General features: G+C 36.6%; 1 protein-coding gene across 6 annotated transcripts; it reads left to right on the top strand.

Moving 5' to 3' along the window:
• The first annotated feature begins 1,182 nt into the window (after positions 1-1,182).
• DIT2.1 (dicarboxylate transport 2.1) lies at positions 1,183-19,650 on the top strand. 6 transcript variants are annotated; one of them, XM_088887697.1, is made up of 6 exons: positions 1,183-2,178; positions 2,779-3,092; positions 3,712-3,767; positions 5,076-5,621; positions 5,898-6,024; positions 19,109-19,221. In XM_088887697.1, exons 1-5 carry the CDS (start codon positions 1,321-1,323, stop codon positions 6,011-6,013), a joined length of 1,890 nt encoding a protein of 629 aa, XP_088743823.1. In that variant the 5' UTR covers positions 1,183-1,320; the 3' UTR covers positions 6,014-6,024; positions 19,109-19,221. The 6 variants fall into 6 exon arrangements, with proteins under 6 accessions (XP_088743823.1, XP_088743822.1, XP_088743825.1 ...); XM_088887696.1 differs by lacking the exon at positions 19,109-19,221 and adding an exon at positions 17,833-17,959; XM_088887699.1 differs by lacking the exon at positions 3,712-3,767 and having other exon boundaries at positions 5,173-5,621; positions 19,109-19,650.
• The last annotated feature ends 578 nt before the right edge of the window (positions 19,651-20,228 follow it).

Here is a 20,228-nt window from a genome sequence, read left to right as displayed (position 1 = left end):
GCAGTTCAATTTGAGCCTAAACTGCAGTCCAAATTTTTACATGGGCTAGGTTTTGATTTTTGGTCATCGGGTCAGATTTAGGCTCAATAAGTCAAGTTTTATTTATTTATTTTTTTTTATTTTTGGGTTGGGCCTAGCCTATTAGCCCTTAGGTAGCCTGAACATGGCCCAAACTCATGGTTTTCAAAACCAGGCCAAATTGGAGGGTTGGACTGGAAAAACTAGGAACTGGTCACCCATTTTATCCTAAAACCGTTTTTTTGGCCAAAAATTATTGATTTAGTTAGCAAACCATTAACCTAGGCGGTTGAACCATTTGAATCATCCAACGGTTTTTGGTCATTTTTTATTTCTTTTGTTAGAATGGGCCATCTATTCAGTTCGAATGATTGGACCACTCGACTCGGGAACCAGACCCATGAACAGTTCATTGTCCAATCCAATTTTAAAAACCTTGACCCAACTATACATATTTACATATATACATAAATATATGTATAATTTTAGAGTGAATTTATCGACCAATCCAAACTTGACCAGGGCCCAAACCCAACCTAAATGCATCAAATTACAGTATAGATTGGGCTATAATTAAAAAGATTGGGTTTAGGATCGGGCCCGGGTTCACCATAAACCCGACCCAATCCGCTGGTAGTTGTTACTTCTCTTTTCAATTATAAAAAAACAAAAAAAAAACAAGATAAATGTGAATTATTGTTACTAATGACAGAAAGGCTACCTCATAATCTATTAAGGTCAATTATTCAATGGTTTAACCAATCGGATCATCGGGTTAAGTAAATAATTTTGTAAGCAAATAAATGATTTAGTGGTTAAGCGGACGGGCTGCCCGAATGTTGACGTCATATATATATCCACGTGGCGTTTTCTATTTGTTCCAAGTGTCATCGTTCCATTGACAGAAACAAAAGGATCGTGATTCACCAAAGAGAAGAGTTGTAATTTGTAAAATCGCTGACAAAAAAAAAAAAAAAGAGTACAAGAAGAGGCCTTAAATTCTCGAAGGGATAAAAAGGAACAGTTCGTATAAAACCGCTCATTCAATTGATGGATTCCTTGAGTCCCATTGTTTCAGTCCATAAATCGAATGGCTACGATTTTATAGATGCGATTATACAAACATCATTATTTATATATGAATTCATACACTACTTAAGCTCCACTATCAATCTTCCTCCTCATGTGTCAATATTCGATTGCTACTTATTCCATAATTGGAGGTTCCGCGCCTTCCGGCGTTTCTCTCGAGGGTCTCGGAGAACAACAGAGGAAGAGGTAGCATAGAACCTCATCTCAACGATGGAGAGCTTCGCTCTTCACCCACCTTCCGTCAAGACCTTCGCTTCTTCCTCTCGTATTTCTCTATCCCGGCGATCTCGATCGCCTTGTTGCAAATATCTCCCGTCAATCTCTCCTGCACCATCCATCAGACCAATCGATGATTTCAGATCTTTTTCAACCTCCTTTCTCGGTTCTCATGCTCGACTCTCTCTCTTCAAACCGAAGCCATTTGCACCTCTTCTTAAACCCTACACTTCTCATAAAACCATTAAAGCTTCCTCCTCTTCCTCAGACAAGAAGGTACAGATTTCTGCTTCTGGCTCTGGTCCTGGTCCTCAGGGAGCGAAGCTCATCCCCCTCGTAATATCAGTCGCCATTGGAGTTATCGTTCGATTCTTCGTACCAAAACCAGTTGAAGTCACTCCGCAAGCATGGCAGTTGCTTTCTATCTTCTTGTCGACCATAGCCGGACTGGTTTTGAGTCCTCTTCCAGTCGGTGCTTGGGCGTTTCTTGGTCTCACGACCTCAATTGTTACAAAAACCCTATCTTTCTCAACTGCTTTTGGGGCATTCACCAGCGAGGTTATTTGGTTGATTGTCATTTCGTTTTTCTTTGCTCGGGGATTCGTCAAGACGGGCCTTGGTGATAGGATTGCGACTTACTTCGTCAAGTGGCTTGGAAAAAGTACGTTGGGATTGTCTTACGGATTGACGCTTAGTGAAGCGCTTATTGCTCCAGCGATGCCGAGTACGACTGCAAGAGCTGGAGGAGTGTTCTTGCCGATTATTAAGTCGTTGTCTCTTTCTGCCGGCAGTAAACCGGGGGATCCCTCTTCCAAAAGGCTTGGTTCCTATCTGGTTCAGTCCCAATTCCAGGTTAACATTCTATTCTGCTTCAATTGCTTCAAGATCATTCCGTATTCTTCCTCTTCATTTGCCTCCTTTATCCTTCTCATGACCTGTAAAGGTGAACTATTCTTCACTTGAGACAATATAAACTCCAGACGGCGTACCCATTCAACCAATTCAATCAGTGGGCTGTAGCTTGGCAATGTCCTCGCTCAAACCGTTCATTGTTTTGATCCTAACCATTTGATTAATTGAATTTTCTGAAAAGTCAAACAGATACATGGATACTTTAAGAAACAAAAAAAGAAGAAGAAAATTTTCCTTTTCTGAATTTCTGGTTTCATGTATAGTATGATTAGCTTGCAATTGGAATGCCATGGTTGGTCTGTATGGTATGATAGTTATGGTGCTCCAGTTATTATCTATAAGAGGGCAAGACTTTGTTTTGTTTCTTCTAGGTAAACAAATTGTGCTAACGACACATACATGTTTTCAGCACCGTCTGGTGGTTAAACTTTATTTCTACTTGTGATTATTTTTTGTGAGCTTCATATTTTTTGTTCTCTTGGTTTAGCATTATCTAGCGATATCTTTATGACTTATTTCTTCTTGTTTGATGCGTGACAGTCCGCTGGTAACTCAAGTGCTCTTTTCCTAACTGCTGCAGCTCAAAACCTACTTTGCCTCAAGTTGGCTGAGGAACTTGGGGTGAAAATTGCAAGTCCATGGGTTTCCTGGTTCAAGGCTGCTAGTTTGCCTGCATTTGTTTCTCTTCTGGTTACTCCCTTAGTCCTGTATAAGATCTACCCCCCTGAAATCAAAGATACACCAGATGCTCCTGCTATGGCTACAAAGAAACTGGAGCAGATGGGTCCTGTCACAAGGAATGAATGGGTGATGATCTGTACAATGCTCCTTGCTGTTTCCTTGTGGGTATTTGGGTAAGTAGCACTACTTTTGTTCTTATGCTTTATTCTTTTGCGAGTATTTTAATTCCTAATTTCCTTACAGTCTCTGGCTGGATCTGTTTGCCTAATTTATTTTGTCATAATGTTTGACAACAACCTCTCAGCATTTGGTTCATATTATTGAATTATCATTTAGCAATGCAAATCCACCTTTTTTGTTGATAGATTATGGTGGAATAACAATGCAAATCACCTATTTTGGCCTACATGTATAAATATATTAATTAAGATTATACTCATAAATTTTTCTGTTTGTATTTGGTTCTCATGCTACTGTACTCCAGGAACAACTTTTTCCAATTAATTGTAAGATGGGAAACTTTGTCATTTGGTTCAACCTTAAGGTTCAAATCATAGAACTGATGCTTCTGTGGCCCTCTGTGAATAGATGCTTCAATCTGTTTTCCTTTCCATTCTTGATGCCCATTAAATTTCAGTGTTGTTTAATTGGATAGACAATTCTTAAGTGAATGCCTCACTTTGTTGATTAAATACAAATGCTGGAGTTAGGAGTAGGAACATAATGCACATTGTGAAGTTGGGCTCAGGAAGCTTGAGAAAACTTGATTAATGGGCCTATCAACTTTTTCAGGGCGATGGATGTGAAAATGGTGGCTAAGGATACAAAGTGGTGTTGCACTTATTGTTGTAAGTGTCTATGGGAATCAAATGATCACTTGATTCTTTGGATAAAGTGGAAAATCTTAGCTCATTTGCATTTGCAAATGCCATGATATAGGTTAATTAAATTGTGAAACCCAGACCAGATGTTGAACTTCTACCAAAAGAAAGACATGTGAACCATTGTGACTAGAAATTCAGGGTTCAATGGTTCAATCATCTGCTGTTATTGACTCATATACATTTAACCATCATATTCTCAATCACCACTTCAGAATAGTCAACTAAATGTTCTCCATATGCTCAGAGAAAAATGTCACAATCTTTAGAGCTTTGCCTCACGGCCATTTCCCCTGCTTCTTCATTGTTTTCAGTCCATTTGAGTTTATTTTTTAATTAAACTATTCAATGAAGTTTAACTGTAAATTGTAATTCAGACCATTCACTGTCTTAAGGTCTCTTATTTTTATGCGAATTAGTTCATGATTTTTCATGCATGGAATCTATATAATGTAGTTAGTTCACCCTATTAGATTCTTGCCTCTGGAGTAAATGGCTTTGCTTTTCACCCATCCACGCAGTGCCTGCTGTTGATTTTGTGAAAAAATGTTCATTGTTCCTTTTAATTTGAATGATGAAATTGCATCTATCAATAGAGGTTTGTTTCCAAGTTACATAATACTTGTTAAATAGTTGTATGGTTTTGCATCTTTTTATCAGTTTAGTTTCTCCAACATACTGACATAGCATTCTTGAGCTTGTCTAGTAAATATGCATATGCCATGAGCATAATACTGGAAAGGGGTTATTTATAGTTAAGTTTCAAAAATAAAAAGTATGGTAAAGTATTTGGTCAGGCATAAATGGGCCAATGTAATTCCAACTTAGTGTAATATTGGAAAAATTGCTAGGTAGACGGCTAGACACCAGACAAGGGCTGATTGTATTGTCTTTTGTCTATCCTATCTGGAGATTGGGGTTTTCTTTTATTCATTAATGAAATTCAAGGTTAATGGTAAAAAAAGATCAGTTAAAGGTGATTTCATGTTTGGTAAAAATGGTATGTTTATATTTAAATGTAGGTATGATCTTTAAGAATATTAATTCTGATAAAAAATCTTTATGAATACTAATATCTATAAATACAACTATGGTTATATTATTATAAAAATATATCTGAAAATAAAACATCCTTTTTTTTTTTTAAATCTGTATTACCCATCTACCACATGTTTTTATGAAAATAAATCATAAGTTTTCCCACACTAAATTATGTCATTCAATTCATTTCTGTTTAAAATACAAAATTTGACATATATTATGCATATTATACAGGTGCTTACTATGTTCTTGAATTCCTTAAACACTCAATGATAATATGTGCACATTTATCTGGGTCTTGGAATACTGATAAGGCTTGCTCTGTGTGTAGAGATACTCTTGGTATAGCAAGTGTAGTTGCAGCAATGCTTGGGTTATCCATTCTCCTGCTCTTGGGAGTTCTGCAATGGGATGATTGCTTAAGTGAAAAATCAGCTTGGGATACTTTAGCTTGGTTTGCGGTTCTTGTTGGCATGGCAGGTCAATTGACAAATCTTGGTATAGTAACATGGATGTCTAGTTGTGTGGCCAAATCCCTTCAGTCATTATCATTGAGCTGGCCAGCTGCATTTGGTGTTCTCCAGGCAGCTTATTTCTTCATCCACTACTTATTTGCAAGTCAGACTGGTCATGTAGGAGCTCTGTTCTCTGCATTTCTTGCCATGCACTTGGCATCTGGAGTACATGGTGTGTTGGCTGCACTGGCTTTGGCATATAACACCAATCTCTTTGGTGCATTAACACATTATAGCAGTGGTCAGGCAGCAGTTTATTATGGAGGTGCTACTCCATCATTGCATCTCTTTCATTCTTTCAGCTTTTGTCTTATGGTTCCTTCAATATTCAGGAGTCCTATTTGGGTTCAAAAGTTGAATGTGGTTTAACTGTTATTCTTTATGTTCAGAAAATAATTTCTTTTATGTACATGTGGTCTAAAATTGTGAAGATGGCATGACTGCCTTTGTTTTCATACTTTATACTCGTTTTGTTCCTTTATATATTTAGCATCTGTGACTTCACATCAACTGATGACTATTCTTTTCCCTTTTTTAACAGCGGGTTATGTAGACCTTCCTGATGTTTTCAGACTGGGCTTTATAATGGCCCTCATCAATTCTGTGATCTGGGGAGTTGTTGGAAGTTTCTGGTGGAAATTTTTGGGCCTTTATTGAGTTTTGGCCTTGTAAGTTAACTTCATTTTTTCACTTGTTAGATGATGTTTCACTGTACCTGAGCATAATTTGAAACTTTGAGTACTGACTTCATTTGAATAAAATTTTTTAAGTTTAGTTTGACTTCCAAATTTTGTTCCCATTTAACCCTGCACTAACATTGTAATTCAAACAGGAATCAAAAGCATATATGCCATTTGTAACATTGAGTAAATACATGGCGTTGATAACTTATGATTATTTTGTTTATCACTTGGCTTGATATAATATGATATGATTATCCAAACAAGACATGAATCCTTTTTCTTCAGACTTGATTCCTATTCACTTGGGGATGATTGTTCCATAGTTTGCTAAGCCATATTGCACTAAGTTATTGAAGGTATTTTGCAATTTGCATGCATTGATGAGAGACTTGGGGGTTTACAATGCATTTCATGATGGTTTTGTTATGTCATGTTGTCATAGGAGTGTTACATCCAAGGTTTAAAATATTGATACGATACACCCCATATTGGATGCATCGTATTGGTATTGGAAGGCATTGATAAGGATATGCTACAACTAGAGGTGTATCCTTCTAGTCATGTGTATCGGTCCGATATGCCACCATATCGGTGCATATCGTATGGTATCGATCGATACAGTCTGATACTTCAGTGATATAGAGGCGTATCTGACATTTTGACGAACACATGTTAGATTCGCGCTTACTATAAAAAAAGAGGCCAGTGTATTTTGAACTCAAGTCACCAGCGCCCAAAGACTTAAACATGCTCTTAACCACTATGCCTTTGCCTGTTCTTTGATAATAAATGAAATACATAAACTTTTACCCACTTTAACATTCACAATCAATTCAAATAAATAACATATATTATATTCAATAACTTTAACAACAAATTAAAAATGATAATATTCAAAATAATATTTTATAAACTAATAAAATAAATAATTTATTAAATTCACATTTATATAAAAAATGCTTCTTAATCTCAAGAAATTTATACAAATAAAATATTAACAATAGAATAATTATTTTAGTACTCAATATTTATAAATTTTCACATGATATGTATCTTAAAAATTTTATAAATTCATAATTAATATTTTAATTTGTATTAAATAACAATGTATTTATTATTTGCAAAAATAAAAATATTGTTTACATAATACTCGAGAGTATAATATAAATTGAATCTGATCATATATTTTAGAAAATTTAAAGACAAAAATATTAATAATGGAATAATTATTTTAGTAATTAAAAATTATGAATTTACATATGATATGTATCTTCAAAGTTTTAATAGATTTAATATATGTTAATATTATATATTTTTGTAAATTATTAATTGATATTTTAATTTACATTCTATAATAACATATTTATTGTTTACAAAAATAAAAATATTATTTACCAAGCATTTGAGAATTAACTTTTTAGTTGACCTTTTTGCTAATGTTAAAAATTAAAAATAGTAAAATATAAAATAATTGATATAATAATTCAAATATAATTGTTGCATATGTTTTTCCTTTGGACTTTAATAGAAAATAAATAATAATAGATTTGTGCATGTACTAATTTATAGAAATTTATATAATATGTGTCTTAAGACTCTTGATTAATGTATTATAAATAAAGTTGTATAATATCTATGCATCCCACTAAATTAATTGTATTGTATTTCTTCATATATATCATTAAAATATACATTTTCTATGTATTTATACATTACTTGTGTTTATTTTGACATTAAATTTAGTATTATTAATATACTTATGGAATTTGTATGCATTTCCCTAATGTATTCAAGTGTTTCCATATTTTTGTCCGTATCCATGCATTTCCAAAGTGTATCCGTATCCGTATCTTAGCTGTTCGATACGATACTCAATACCGATACTTTGGTCCTTGGCTACATCCATAGTGTCCTAATATCAAAATGTTCAGAATATACTTTGGATACAAGAATATATATGGTTTCTAGTCCCTCCAAAAGATAACTAGGAAATGGAATAACTTCTGTAATATGAGAATATTAAAGATGTATATTTCAATTCCATGGGTTTGCATTAGAATGTAGAATTGATTTTGTTTTCAAATTAGAGAAAAGTAGGGAGAAAACTTTTCAGTTTGTTAGGAATGATGTACAACAGTTTGATTCAACAAGAGAATCAAATAGAGAAGTAGTTTCTAAACCTGATGATGAAGATCCAAATTCATGTGAAAAAGCTACTAGTGAAGGTGAAGAAGCGGTAGGGTGTTGTGGGGACATTTAGGCAGCAGAAGTGGAAGAAAAAATGGCTGAGGATGAGGGGGAGAAAAGCTTTTATATTGATAGTTACCTGGTTTGCCAAATAGTGGGCGTAATTTGGGTTAAAAAAGGCTTGCAAATGGCAATGCTGAAGACCACAGAGAGTCTAGGAGAAGAGATAAAAACACTCATTTGAATGATGGTTTTTATGTGGCAGGCCTGTGTAATATGTTCAAGATGGCATATAAGTGGAGGGCTGTGAAGGACAATATACAACATCAGAAAGATGAAGGAAAAAAGCTTGACAGCTTGACATCTGATCATATGCAAAATTATTTGGATAATATGACTTGGTTAAATGAGCATGCAGTACAAAGGAGTTTAGGGGTAATCTCAGTCCAGTCTTTTTGTGATCAATGGAGGCAAATCAGTGGTTTATGATTTTTTTTTCTCATCTTTCTTATTGATTGTAAATGGTATGTATTAGCTCACAGAGTCTGGTCCCCCTCTTTTAAATTAATATAATTATACTATTTCCTTTCAAAAAACATGCGACTTTGGGAGTAAATTCAAAATTCTATTTGGATTCTAATAAGAAGACAGTTGTAGAAGTTCAAAGGAAAGACTTGTAAGGTAATGGGGATGACTCCTAGATGCAGGATGTAGATGAAGGGGTGAGCTTTGACAAAGATAGGAAGGTTTAGTAGAAATTTGACTTGGAAAAGATAATTGGAAAGGAAGTTTATGTTAGTAAGATATTGATCTTTCTTCTTGGGAGGTGAGGATTTTGCTATAAGATCTTTCATGGAGTGGGATTGGGATAAAAAAGGGCAACCTAGTGCATAGGGCTCCTACCAATTGGGGTCTGGGAAGGGACAAATGTATGCAGCCTTACATGGAGTGGGATTGGGATGCGGCTTGTAAACTATATTTTTTGCCTAGTGAGGTGGGGGAAGAGGAGTAATAACCAAGCGATACAAAGATAATAGAGTAAAATATTATTGTTTGTCTTTGGAGGATTGGGGAGGGGGGGGGGAGATTGGGCTGATTATTTGCAAATAGGGGCTACATATTTATTTTGTGTTTGACAGTTTGAGATTTATAACTTGGCATTTGAGTGGAGTATTTTTGGTGTGTGTGAATGAGGGGTGTTTGGTTTCTGTTTTTATTATGGTGTTTTGTCCTTTTGTGCGATTTCTTATCATCTATTCCTATACCTTTTTTTTTTTCTTTTAATGGATTTTTTTTACCACCAAAATTTTTCTCTTCTGTGACCAAAACTGTTTTTGGTCTTGATGTCCAATTAAATTGTAGTGAGAATGGGCCTTAATGTTTTCTTATTTCTCTTAAATAGTGCTTAAGTTTATGTTTGTTGGTTATGGGCCTTTTTTTGTTCTCTTTAATTATTTCTTTAGTGCTGGTCACCTCATTAAGGGCATCCAAGTAATTGTACCTAGTTTTAGAATTAAGTTGATAAAAGGTGATCAAGAAGGCTAGAGAGAAGAGACCAAACTCTTCTTTTCTCTCTTCCCTTCTCTTCTTCTTCCACAACCTATTGCTAAAACCTCTTTCTTCTTCTTTTTTCTTCTTCTTTCTCTCCCTCTTTTTCTTTTTTTTTCTTGCATTTTCTGAATTACTACAGGTGTATTTCTCAACTTGGTATCAGAGCGGGTTCTCACTTTCGACCTCTTTCTCTTTTCTTTGCCCATACACAGTGTGTATGGGGAACTGATCGGGTGCTTGGGGATCAGAGGTAAGACTTTTGATTTCTATTGAGGGCGGTTTTAGTTGGACTGAGTTCTAGAACCTCTAGTAAGAGAGGTTGAAGTTTCTCTCTTCCTCCCCATCTTGTGAGGTCCTGTGAAACCTTGTTTTTGGAAGGTTGAAGGGTTGTTCTTTGCTTAGAGCAGTAAATCTAGCCTAGTAAAACCCTAATTTGATTTTTGTTTGCATTTGTTCACTCAATGGAGCAAATTGGAGGAGAGACCAAATATTCCACAGATTCCGGGTTTGGACATGGGGGGTCTGTGGAGAATCTTTTTTGGGCTTGTGACTACTGTGAAGTTAGATGGGACAAAAAGATACATGTATGTAGTAGAGAGAAATGGGGTTACATTACCGGGAGCAGGAAGAAATCGGAGGAGGATGATCCTACCTATGAAAGGTGGATGCAGGAGAACTACATAGTAGTGGGTTGTTTAGTGAATTCTATGCAACCACACATTAGTCAACATTACTTGTGGATGGAAACTGCAAAAGAAGTGTGGGATAGTGTCATGGAGACCTATTCCCAAAACCCTAATGTTGCTCGATCTTACAAATTGAAGCATGATGTGAATAATCTAAGACAGGGGAGAAACCAAAGTATGATATTGTGAGGCAAAATGAGCAAAGAATGAGGTGACTTTGTCTCAGGCATATGCTATGGTGAGCAATGAGGAGAGTAGATGACATTGTTTAGTCTGTCGAGTCGTAGGTTGATCACTATGCCAATGCCGGGATGAAACCAAAGGTTAACACGGGGAAGAAAGATGTTATTTGTGAATATTGCAAGAAGCCTAAACACTAAAGACACTTGTTGGAAGCTGCATCCAGAGCTCATTTTTGCTAGACTCAAGAAAAAAATGGTGGAAAAAGGTTTGAAACTAGAAAAGGTGGAAATGCTAATGTAGCCACCTCCTCACAAGGTGAACAAAGACAGGGTGGAGAGAAGTTAGTGGGAGAACAGTTTGTAGCTGCCAGGGTTGAGTATGAGAAGTATGGCTGAATCATTAGTCATTTGAAGTTCACTGCTACAGCTTTTTCAGAGGCTGTTCCTTTGCATATGCTCATTTAGGTATTCGTGCCACTACAAATCTTGCTTTTGATTCAGGTACTCATAAAACCCTTTGGATAATTGACTAAATCCCTAAATTGCAATGTGACTTTTTTCCCTTCATATTGTGTTTTTTAGGATATGAAATCTCAGAAGGTGATTGGGAGTGGCCATGAGGCAAATGGGATCTACCTATTCGACATGCTTCAGCAGAGCCAAGTACAATCTAAGAGAACAAAACTGCATTTGTTTTAGAGTCCACTAGTCGTATTATGTTACGTCATATCTGTCTGGGTCATTTGTCTTTTTCTTCATTGACAAATGACCAATCCTCCTTCCTCCTCATCCCCCTCCTCTTAAGTAGGCTTACGCCTCTTTGTGTTCAGGAGGCTTATGCCTCTTATGTTTTGAACTGCACCTCATGCCTCTAGGTAGTGGAATGCCTCGTGTCACGCCTCCGTGTTTTAAACCATTGGCTTCAACATTATGTAAGCAAGTTGAGCATGATTGACATCTATGCTCAGCTTGAGGGGGAGTGTAGTGAGAATGGGCCTTAATGTTTTGTTATTTCTCTTAAGTAGTGTTTCAGTTGTTGGTTATGGGCTTTTTTTTGTTCTTTTTAATTATTTCTTTAGTGCTGGCCGCCTCATTAAGGGCATCCAGGTAATTGTACTTAGTTTTAGAATTAAGTTAATAAAAGGTGATCAAGAGGGCTAGAGAGAAGAGATCGAACTCTTTTTTTTCTCTCTTCCCTTCTCTTCTTCTTCCACAACCTATTGCTGAAACCTCTTTCTTCTTCTTTCTCTTCCCCTCTTTCTTTTTTCTTGCATTTTCTGAATTAATGCAGGTGTATTTCTCAACTTAAATCTTGTTCCAAACTCCCTTGCCAATTGTTTTATCCCTCTAACTATGCTTCCAAGATCCTGAATAATCTTTTCTTAGCCAGTTTGCAACCACCCATGAGTCACCTTCCACCAATAAGTTTCTAAGATGTGAAGTTTTTACCAATGTCAGCCCCATAGTTTTCAAGGCGCCAAGGCGAGGCTAGGTGACAGGGGGTGCCTTGTTGCCTAGGCGATGGATTTTTTCAGTAAAAACATGTATCCTAGGGTAGTTCCCTAGGTTCCATTATCATATTTCCTTAATAAATATCCATAATTTTCATAAGAAAAGTATAAATTTCAAAGTATAGAAAATTAACATATTCCAACATATTCATGAGAAGAAAAAGAAGAAAGAAAAGAAAATTCAAAAAATATAGGGGCTGAACCCCTATTTCTGTTATAGGAAAAGAAGAAAAGAAAAGGTGGAAGAAGAAGAAGAAGAAATTAGTATATAAACACACAAAATTAGTAAAGAAAAAGAAGAAAATGTGTTGATTGGACAGCATTTTATGTTTTTCCTTGCTTATTGGTTCAGGTTTTGTAGTCTTTGAGGGTTCAATACAGCATTTAGCAATGTTTGTGTTGATTAAACCCTAACAAGTAAGAAAATAATAAAAAGAAATTAGTATATAAAAACACAAAATGAATATTTTAGTTTAAAAATTTCTATTTTATAATTATAACCTCAAAAAATTAAGAATATAAAAGTTTTTTATAACACGCAAAGGTTTTAAAAACCGACCCGGAAATGGAACCATTCTAGCTACCGGTTTCCGGGTCAGTGGTTCGACCCGGTCGAACGATTCAGATGGTTTGCGTTAGGGCAAATATAAATGAGAAAGGAGAAGTGGAGAACTGGAGAAGGGACTGTCGGCTGAGAAAGAAAAAAAGAAAGAAGAAAAGAAGGAAAGAAAGAAAGGAAGGAGAAAGGAAAAAAAGAAAAGGAGAGAAAGGAAAAGAAGGAAGCAAGGAGGGAAGTAAAAGGAGGAGGGGAGGAGGGAAGAAGGAAGACGAGGAGATGATTTGGCACTCACCGGTGACGATAATGGCGATGGCGACGGCGAGACGACGGTAACAGATGCAGATCTGAGAATCTGAGATCGATTTCTCTACAACATTTAGATCTGTAGTTTTCTTCTTCTTCTTTCTCTCTGTGCTGGATTTCAGATCCGAGTTCATGTCTCAGACTATCATTTTCTCCTTCTCTGCTACTTTCTTAAACCGTGAACCGCTGTTTGGGTCAAACGAGTTGACGGTTCAACCGCCTGGGTCAGCGATTTTCTGACAAAGTCAACGGTTTTTGACCCAAGAACGGGTTGGGGGTGAAAGGGAACCGGTTGCTTGGACGGTTTCCGGTCCGACTGTCCGGGTCAACGATTGTTCAAAAACATTGTAGCATGCTATAGAAAACTGCTTGGCGATTAGGTGAGGCAAGCCTCCAAGGACACCTTGTCGCCTAGGCGTCACCTTGACAATTATGGTCAGCCCTTGTTGGACCGCCAACAGCTCTGCCCTTGTGGAGTTGGCACAACCAATAGGTCTGGAGTATGCTGCTATGATATTTCCAGCAATTATAGTTACTCTTCATATGTAATGCTTACTCTAAGTATATAAATTTCATGGACTATTGGGGAGGGCAACCCCCATGCCCTGATGTAAAACCATATTGTGTCCGCTGCATGATTTGCTTTTCTGTAAATGCTTGTATAACCTGAATATTTCTATCTGAAGCCAAGTGGTGACAGTCTTTGATTAAGAAAAGACTATTCGGGGGGCTACCCCCACCCCCTGATATAACCATATTGTGTCTGCATGATTTGCTTTTCTGTAAATGCTTGTATAATCTCAATATTTGTATCTGAAACCAAGTGGTGACAGTCTTTGATTAAGAGGCTGTTTGATAATAGCTGAAATGACTGAACTGAAAAGCTTATTGCTTTGAGTTTTAGCATATGGACTTCTTAATGGCTTAAGCTGAAGTTTAGTAGACTACTATACCGTTGAATCATTTATTATTTAATTATTATCAACTATGTCAACTAACAAAATAAAATAGCAAATCAAGGAGAAAATAAGAAAAAATAGAGAGAACACCAAGATTTAACATGGTTCGGCTTGGTAGCTTACATCCACGGGAGGAGAGGAAAAGTATCCACTATGAGAGCAAGAGATACATTGCTTCTCTTTCTCTCACCCTAATCTCACACAACCACTAGCTTAAATAAGCAACATACCGAAATATATCAGAATTATACAGAAGCTCAAGGTGTCCCCATAATTTATTAATATTACAAATATACCCCTGTAACCTCTGATAATCCAAATACAATATTTCTCTCAACACACCCCCTGAAGCTCAAGGTGGGAAAACCAGCTTCAGTTTGCAAGTAAGGATGTTGAAGCAACTTCCATGGAAATAGGTTTACTATTTGAAGCAACAACCATGAACCTTGAGATGTTGAAGGGACCTATGAAGCAAGAATTCACCAATGCATCACAAACTATCACATCACTGCATTTTCTCTAACACCAAGGGAGTTTCACATGTTCACCGGCAAGGTTATCACCACACCACAAATCATCACCAACTCACAAACCACCACAACTTGAGGCATCAAAACTCTTTTTCCAATTCACAAACTCACAAATAACCACAACTTGGGGCACAAAAGCTCCTTTTCCAACTCACAAACAACCACAACTTGAGGCATCAAAACCCCTTTCCAATTTACAAACAACCATAACTTGAGGCATCAAAGCCCCTTTTTCAACTCACAAACAACCACAACTTGAGGCATCAAAACCCCTTTTCCAATTAAAAACAACCATAGCTTGAGGCATCAAAGCCCCTTTTTCAACTAACAAACAACCACAACTTGAGGTATCAAAACCTCTTTTCTAACTCACCAACTTACAAACTACCACAACTTGAGGCATCAAAGTCCCTTTTTCAACTCACAAAACCACCACCAACAAACAACTGCAACCTGAGGCTAGTAGACAACTACTACATGAAGAGATTTTGTAGTAGTCGACTACTATTTGCCCCCTATTCCTAGTAGTCAACTACTACACAAAGATATTTCATAGTAGTCGACTACTACCTCAACTGAACATGAAATAGCAACAATTGGAACCCCTTCACAGCTCACAAAATCACTTATCATACCACTATAAAACTCTTCACAACAACTGGGACACCTTCACGGTTCACAAAATCACCTTATCATACCACTATTAAACTCTTCACAACAACCGGGACACCTTCACAGCAATTGTGATGGTCAAAAAAGTCATCACTAATCACCAAGAAAGGAGACTAAAATTGGTCTGATCCCCTGTAAAAGTGAGTATCAATCTTCCAAAAAGAAACCCTAGAAAGATCGACTGTGAGAGGAAACCCTACTACATCTTCACATCTCCTGCACCCAAAAATCAGCAGCCCTTGAGAGATTCGTGAGTGAGCATGGAGCAAACAAAGATTATAACACAACCCCTTCCGATACCATGTCAACTAACATAAAATAGAATAGCAAATCAAGGAAAAAATAAGAAGAAATAGAGAGAACACCAAGATTTAACGTGGTTTGGCTTGGTAGCCTACACCCACGGGAGGAGAGGAAAAATATCCACTGTGAGAACAAGAGATACATGGCTTCACGCACACACACACACTCTCTCTCTCTCTCTCTCTCTCTTACTCACTCACTCACTCACTCTCACTCCTCTTCCTCAAACCCTAATCTCACACAACCACTAGCTTAAATAAGCAACATACCGAAATATATCAGAATTACACAGTGACACAAAAACCCCTTTTTCTTCCATAAATACATATAGGTCCCCATAATTTATCAATATTATAAATATCCCTGTAACCTCCAACAACCCAAAAACAACCAAATACAATATATCTCTCAACAAACTAAAAGACAAAGCAATAAGTCATTCAGTTCAAAAAATTAAGCCATTATCAAATGCCCCCTAAGGTCATTAAGTTCCTGGGAGGGTTGGTCTTGTGTTTTTAGATTTTAGCCTTAAATTACAATCTTGGAATCAGCTTCTATATGCACTTTTGTAGCTCTCTCTGAATTGCCATTTTTTTTCACTTCTCTTGGCGCCCATGCTTCAGCCACATTGATAGAAGTGCTATCAAAATCAATCCTACAGATGTTTCTTGATTATCCTTTTCTATGCATCATTGCATCCGGCAGTTGCCTAGCCATTTTTATCTCATCTCTGATAGGAGGGGAGGGGCATTCCATCTAATCAATAGTTGGTATTTTGTGGTCCTATATCTAGATAATTCTTCTCTTATAATACTCTGGTAGCATATTGTAAGCCCTTTCAATAACCACAGGCTGATACATATCCTGTGGCCCTATATCTAGATAATTCCTCTCTGTTATAATATTCTGATAACATATTCTAAGCCCTTTCAGTAACCACAGGCTGATACATATCTTTTTTCTAAAATGAATTTGCATTTCATGCTTTCCAAATTTACCATAAGAGGAAAACAACTTTTTTAGTATCTCTTTGTTGGCACCTACCTTATTTTTTTAGTATCTTTCCCACCAATCCTTTCTATATCATTTTCTTACTGCCCTGGGCAAGACAAACTAACCTCCATCTAGATTTGCTTACCTATGTGTCAGTCCATAAAGATGTGTTTTTCATTTTCCATTCCCCTGTATATTTGGCAGTCCTGGTGAATATTCACACCTCTATCTCTTAATCTCTTTCTCGTTGGCAATTTACCATTGATTATTGATGAGGAACCAACAAAAGATCTTTATTTATGGGTGATTCAATTTTTCATATATTTATGCACAGTTCTCTAGAGTGCCACCTTGGCTGTCTATCCTCATGATTAGGTTTAAGCTGATTTGGTTGAAAATCTGCCTTAGGGTCCCCTCCCCATCAAATCTTATCTTCTTTTTCTACTAGGGGGCTAGGGATGGCTTTGATTTCATTGCTGATATTTTCCAAAACCACCTTATGAATCAAGTCCATTTTCTATGTTTTGCTGCTTGGATTGATTACATCTTCAACTTTCAGATCAATGTTCTCTGCTTCCCCGTCTTAGACTTGTTTTTTTGATAAGTTCCCTGTCTTGGACTTGTTCTTTTTAGTCAACAGCTCATGAGTTACTTAATTGTCCATCCAGAACAAGATGTTATTATCTATTCTTCCCGTCCATTGAATTCCTTTGATTATTAGACCTCTGCTGTCTCGGACTTCTCTCCATGCCCATGAGTTTCTCCCTGTTTTTTGGACCTCAAAAAATTGCTATGGTTCAGGCACTTTTTCTTATGACCGTGGATCAAAGGCTTTGATGGTAAGTAGGGACCTTCTGTCCTTGCTTTGTCCAAGCTCGCTATTCATGGCTTTCAGCCTTTCACTTCCTGAAGGCCCAAGCCCCAGGTAGGGGGTGCAACTTTTTGGTCAGGTTGGGTTCGGAATTTGTTAAACTTTCAATGGGCTCAAACTGTAACCTGAGCCCAATGTGGTTGAAATCCTTCAAATTGAGCAAACTAGCTTGCAAGCCACTACCTTAGGTTCTTTGGAGTGAACATTTTATCCTACATTCTACCCAAAGAAAAGAACCCCATCTACTCCATGCCATAAACTTTTGCAACTTTGAAGATTTTGATGGTATGGGATTTAGCATGCACCATCAAGGATGTGATGCATGGTAATGGATTTTAGTGCTTTGTATGGAAATATACATATTTTTATGCTTCAATAGACTGTAATGGGACATCCATCTAAGCAGAAACGTGTCATAGAACAATTGGCTTGTTTACCTGAATATCTAAGCAATCCTAAAGTACCTTGGGTTCTATTTGTTTGCAGTACAACTCTGAAATGGATACAAATTTTGCACCCGGTTCAGGTTTTTATGCTTCAATACACTGTAGTGGAGTTTCATCTGTATTGTCTAAATATGACAAGAAACGTGCCATGAAACAACTGGCTTGTATGCCTGAGCATCTAATCTGTCTTTGAAGGGTCTTCGGCTCTATTTGTTTGCAGTGTAACTCTGAACTTGATGCAAATTTTGCACCTAGTTCAGAATTGCATATGTTTGTTTGTAACTGTGATTTGTATTTTAGCTGGTTCAAAATTCACTTTTGGTCTCAAATTTTGCATTCTAAAAACAGGTGCAAAATCTGCGCCACCTTCCTACCTTAATTCTTTCTCATTTTGCAATTTTGGTCTTGCTTTTACCTTCTTTTTTTTTTTTTTTTAATTTTGGGAAATAGCCCTTAGACCCGTATCTCTCAACATCTCAAATTACAAATCATCTTTTCATAGATAATATTTTTCCTCTTTCCTTCGTTCTCTTTCATATAAAGTGGGTATTGCATTTTTTTCCCGTTTCCCCCAACAAACAAACAAATCAGAAGTCAAACCCAACCAAAAACAAACTAGAATTTGAACTCCGTTTGAACTCATGCTTTTACACCTTGCACTACAAACAAATGGAACAGAGCATTGGAGCCTAACAAAAGCATGCAGAACCACCAAAAGAAGTTGACGTGACAAAACAACCACTCAATCTACTTAGAGCATATATGGGAAAAAAGAAATTACTGATGCAGGCACTTCTAAATTTTCACTTACAATTATGAATGTGCAACAAAAATCTTGGCATATAAGTTTTCCTCCGGTGGAAGCTTATACCCAATAGGTTGTCTATTCATTTTCTACCCACCTACTTCTAAGTGGCTCTCTGAGACATCCTGTAACCAGAGATGTACTTTTTTTGCTTTATGTTTCTTTTGTTTTTATATTTGTTATAGTGCTGAAATAAAAATTGCTTTATTTCCATTTTTATCATTATTTTTTTTGATAAATGCATTTTTATCATAATTTTTAATTAATCATTTATCCATTTGGATTTTGAACAATTTGAATTTCAAAAGCTGAGTTTTATTGGAGATAGTAGGTTGTATATAAATTTTTAATTAATTTATGATAGTAGGTTGTATCATAATTTTTAATTAATCATTTATCCATTTGGATTTTGAACAATTTGAATTTCAAAAGCTGAGTTTTATTGGAGATAGTAGGGGGGATATAAATGGGTATTTATCTTTTTTACTTTTGTTCTGATAAAATATTGCAGGAATACAAAATGGATTTGTGCCGGATCATGACTTAGTAGTGGGATAACTTTATAAATAAAGAAAATCAATTCCAAGAATTTCCTGCTGTCCTTGGTTAACATAGAGAATTAAAATTATAGCTTCTTGGTAATTTCCAAGAAAAAAACAAGTTTTAATAATCACCGACTCACTGTTCAGTTGGTAGCCCTATGAAGGAAAGGGCTAGGAGTGTAACGTACTGGCCAAGGGAGGTGCTATATACTGTTCAGTTGCCCATCAGTTGGATATTCCAGATCCATGGAATTGCGTCCTAGTTTCACGTAACCTTTCCTTTACGTGAAAGGAAGCTGATGACTGATGCCCTGGCCCTGTGCGATAGAAGAAATCTATGGCATTATCCACGACAAGCAGAAAGTATGGGTTCAAACTTCGAAGTAAACTCGAAATATCACTACTGATACTTTGTACCAAAATTCTGCGAGGAGGGAGCCTTGCTAAGCTTTACTTTCTTGTGTATTTGATTTCGTTTTTTTCGCCCTTTTGATATTGTCGCCCCTACAAACAACCTTTAAGTTCCATCTGTGAAGACTTGTGTAAGAGGAGGAAATTCTGCAGGAGATATTAAATCAACTTGCAATTTGCGATTTGAAGAGAAGCGAAAGTCCTTATTTCTCTACTTTTCAACCTACCTTTTGGGAAGCATTCTCAAAATAATAACAAGCGAGATGAAAAAATCTGCCACTAGGTTTTTAGAAAAGGAAGCGGGAGCAGGAATTACTTCGCAAGAAACAAAAAACAAAAAGCTGCCACTTTTCCTAGCTCTTTTTAGACGCCTTCTAAGAATGTTATTTTCCAATTTCCATCACCTTCGAGACATCTGATTCACAATTTAGACCAACTCACAGTTTCTGGAAAGGAGATGGGCTGCTCAGTAAAAGCCCATGTAATCATTGTCTAATCTAGTCATAGGTTTTGGTTGGGTACTTGGGTTCTGATTTTTCTGGATACTGAAGTGTTATTATCATCCCCAGTGTTTTCAAAACTGGATCGGATTGGACAGTTGGACCGGAAAAATCGGGAACCAGTCGCCTGACTGGTTTCATTTCACCCTAGAACCGTCTTTTGGCAAAAAACTGTTGA

The sequence above is a fragment of the Nelumbo nucifera genome, chromosome 5, assembly GCF_055504915.1.
Source record: "Nelumbo nucifera cultivar China Antique chromosome 5, China Antique-T2T, whole genome shotgun sequence".
In the NCBI taxonomy this organism is placed as follows: domain Eukaryota; kingdom Viridiplantae; phylum Streptophyta; class Magnoliopsida; order Proteales; family Nelumbonaceae; genus Nelumbo; species Nelumbo nucifera.
Note: the sequence above shows the minus strand (reverse complement) of the source record. Positions and strands in the feature narration are given on the sequence as shown.

What these genes read in the sequence shown, in the direction of transcription:
- DIT2.1 (XM_088887697.1), top strand. Translation starts at nt 1,321, where the DNA reads ATGGAGAGCTTCGCTCTTCACCCACCTTCCGTCAAGACCTTCGCTTCT. An exon ending in TGGTTCAGTCCCAATTCCAG is followed by an intron (nt 2,179 to 2,778) that starts GTTAACATTCTA and finishes GATGCGTGACAG; the next exon opens with TCCGCTGGTAACTCAAGTGC. An exon ending in GTTTCCTTGTGGGTATTTGG is followed by an intron (nt 3,093 to 3,711) that starts GTAAGTAGCACT and finishes CAACTTTTTCAG; the next exon opens with GGCGATGGATGTGAAAATGG.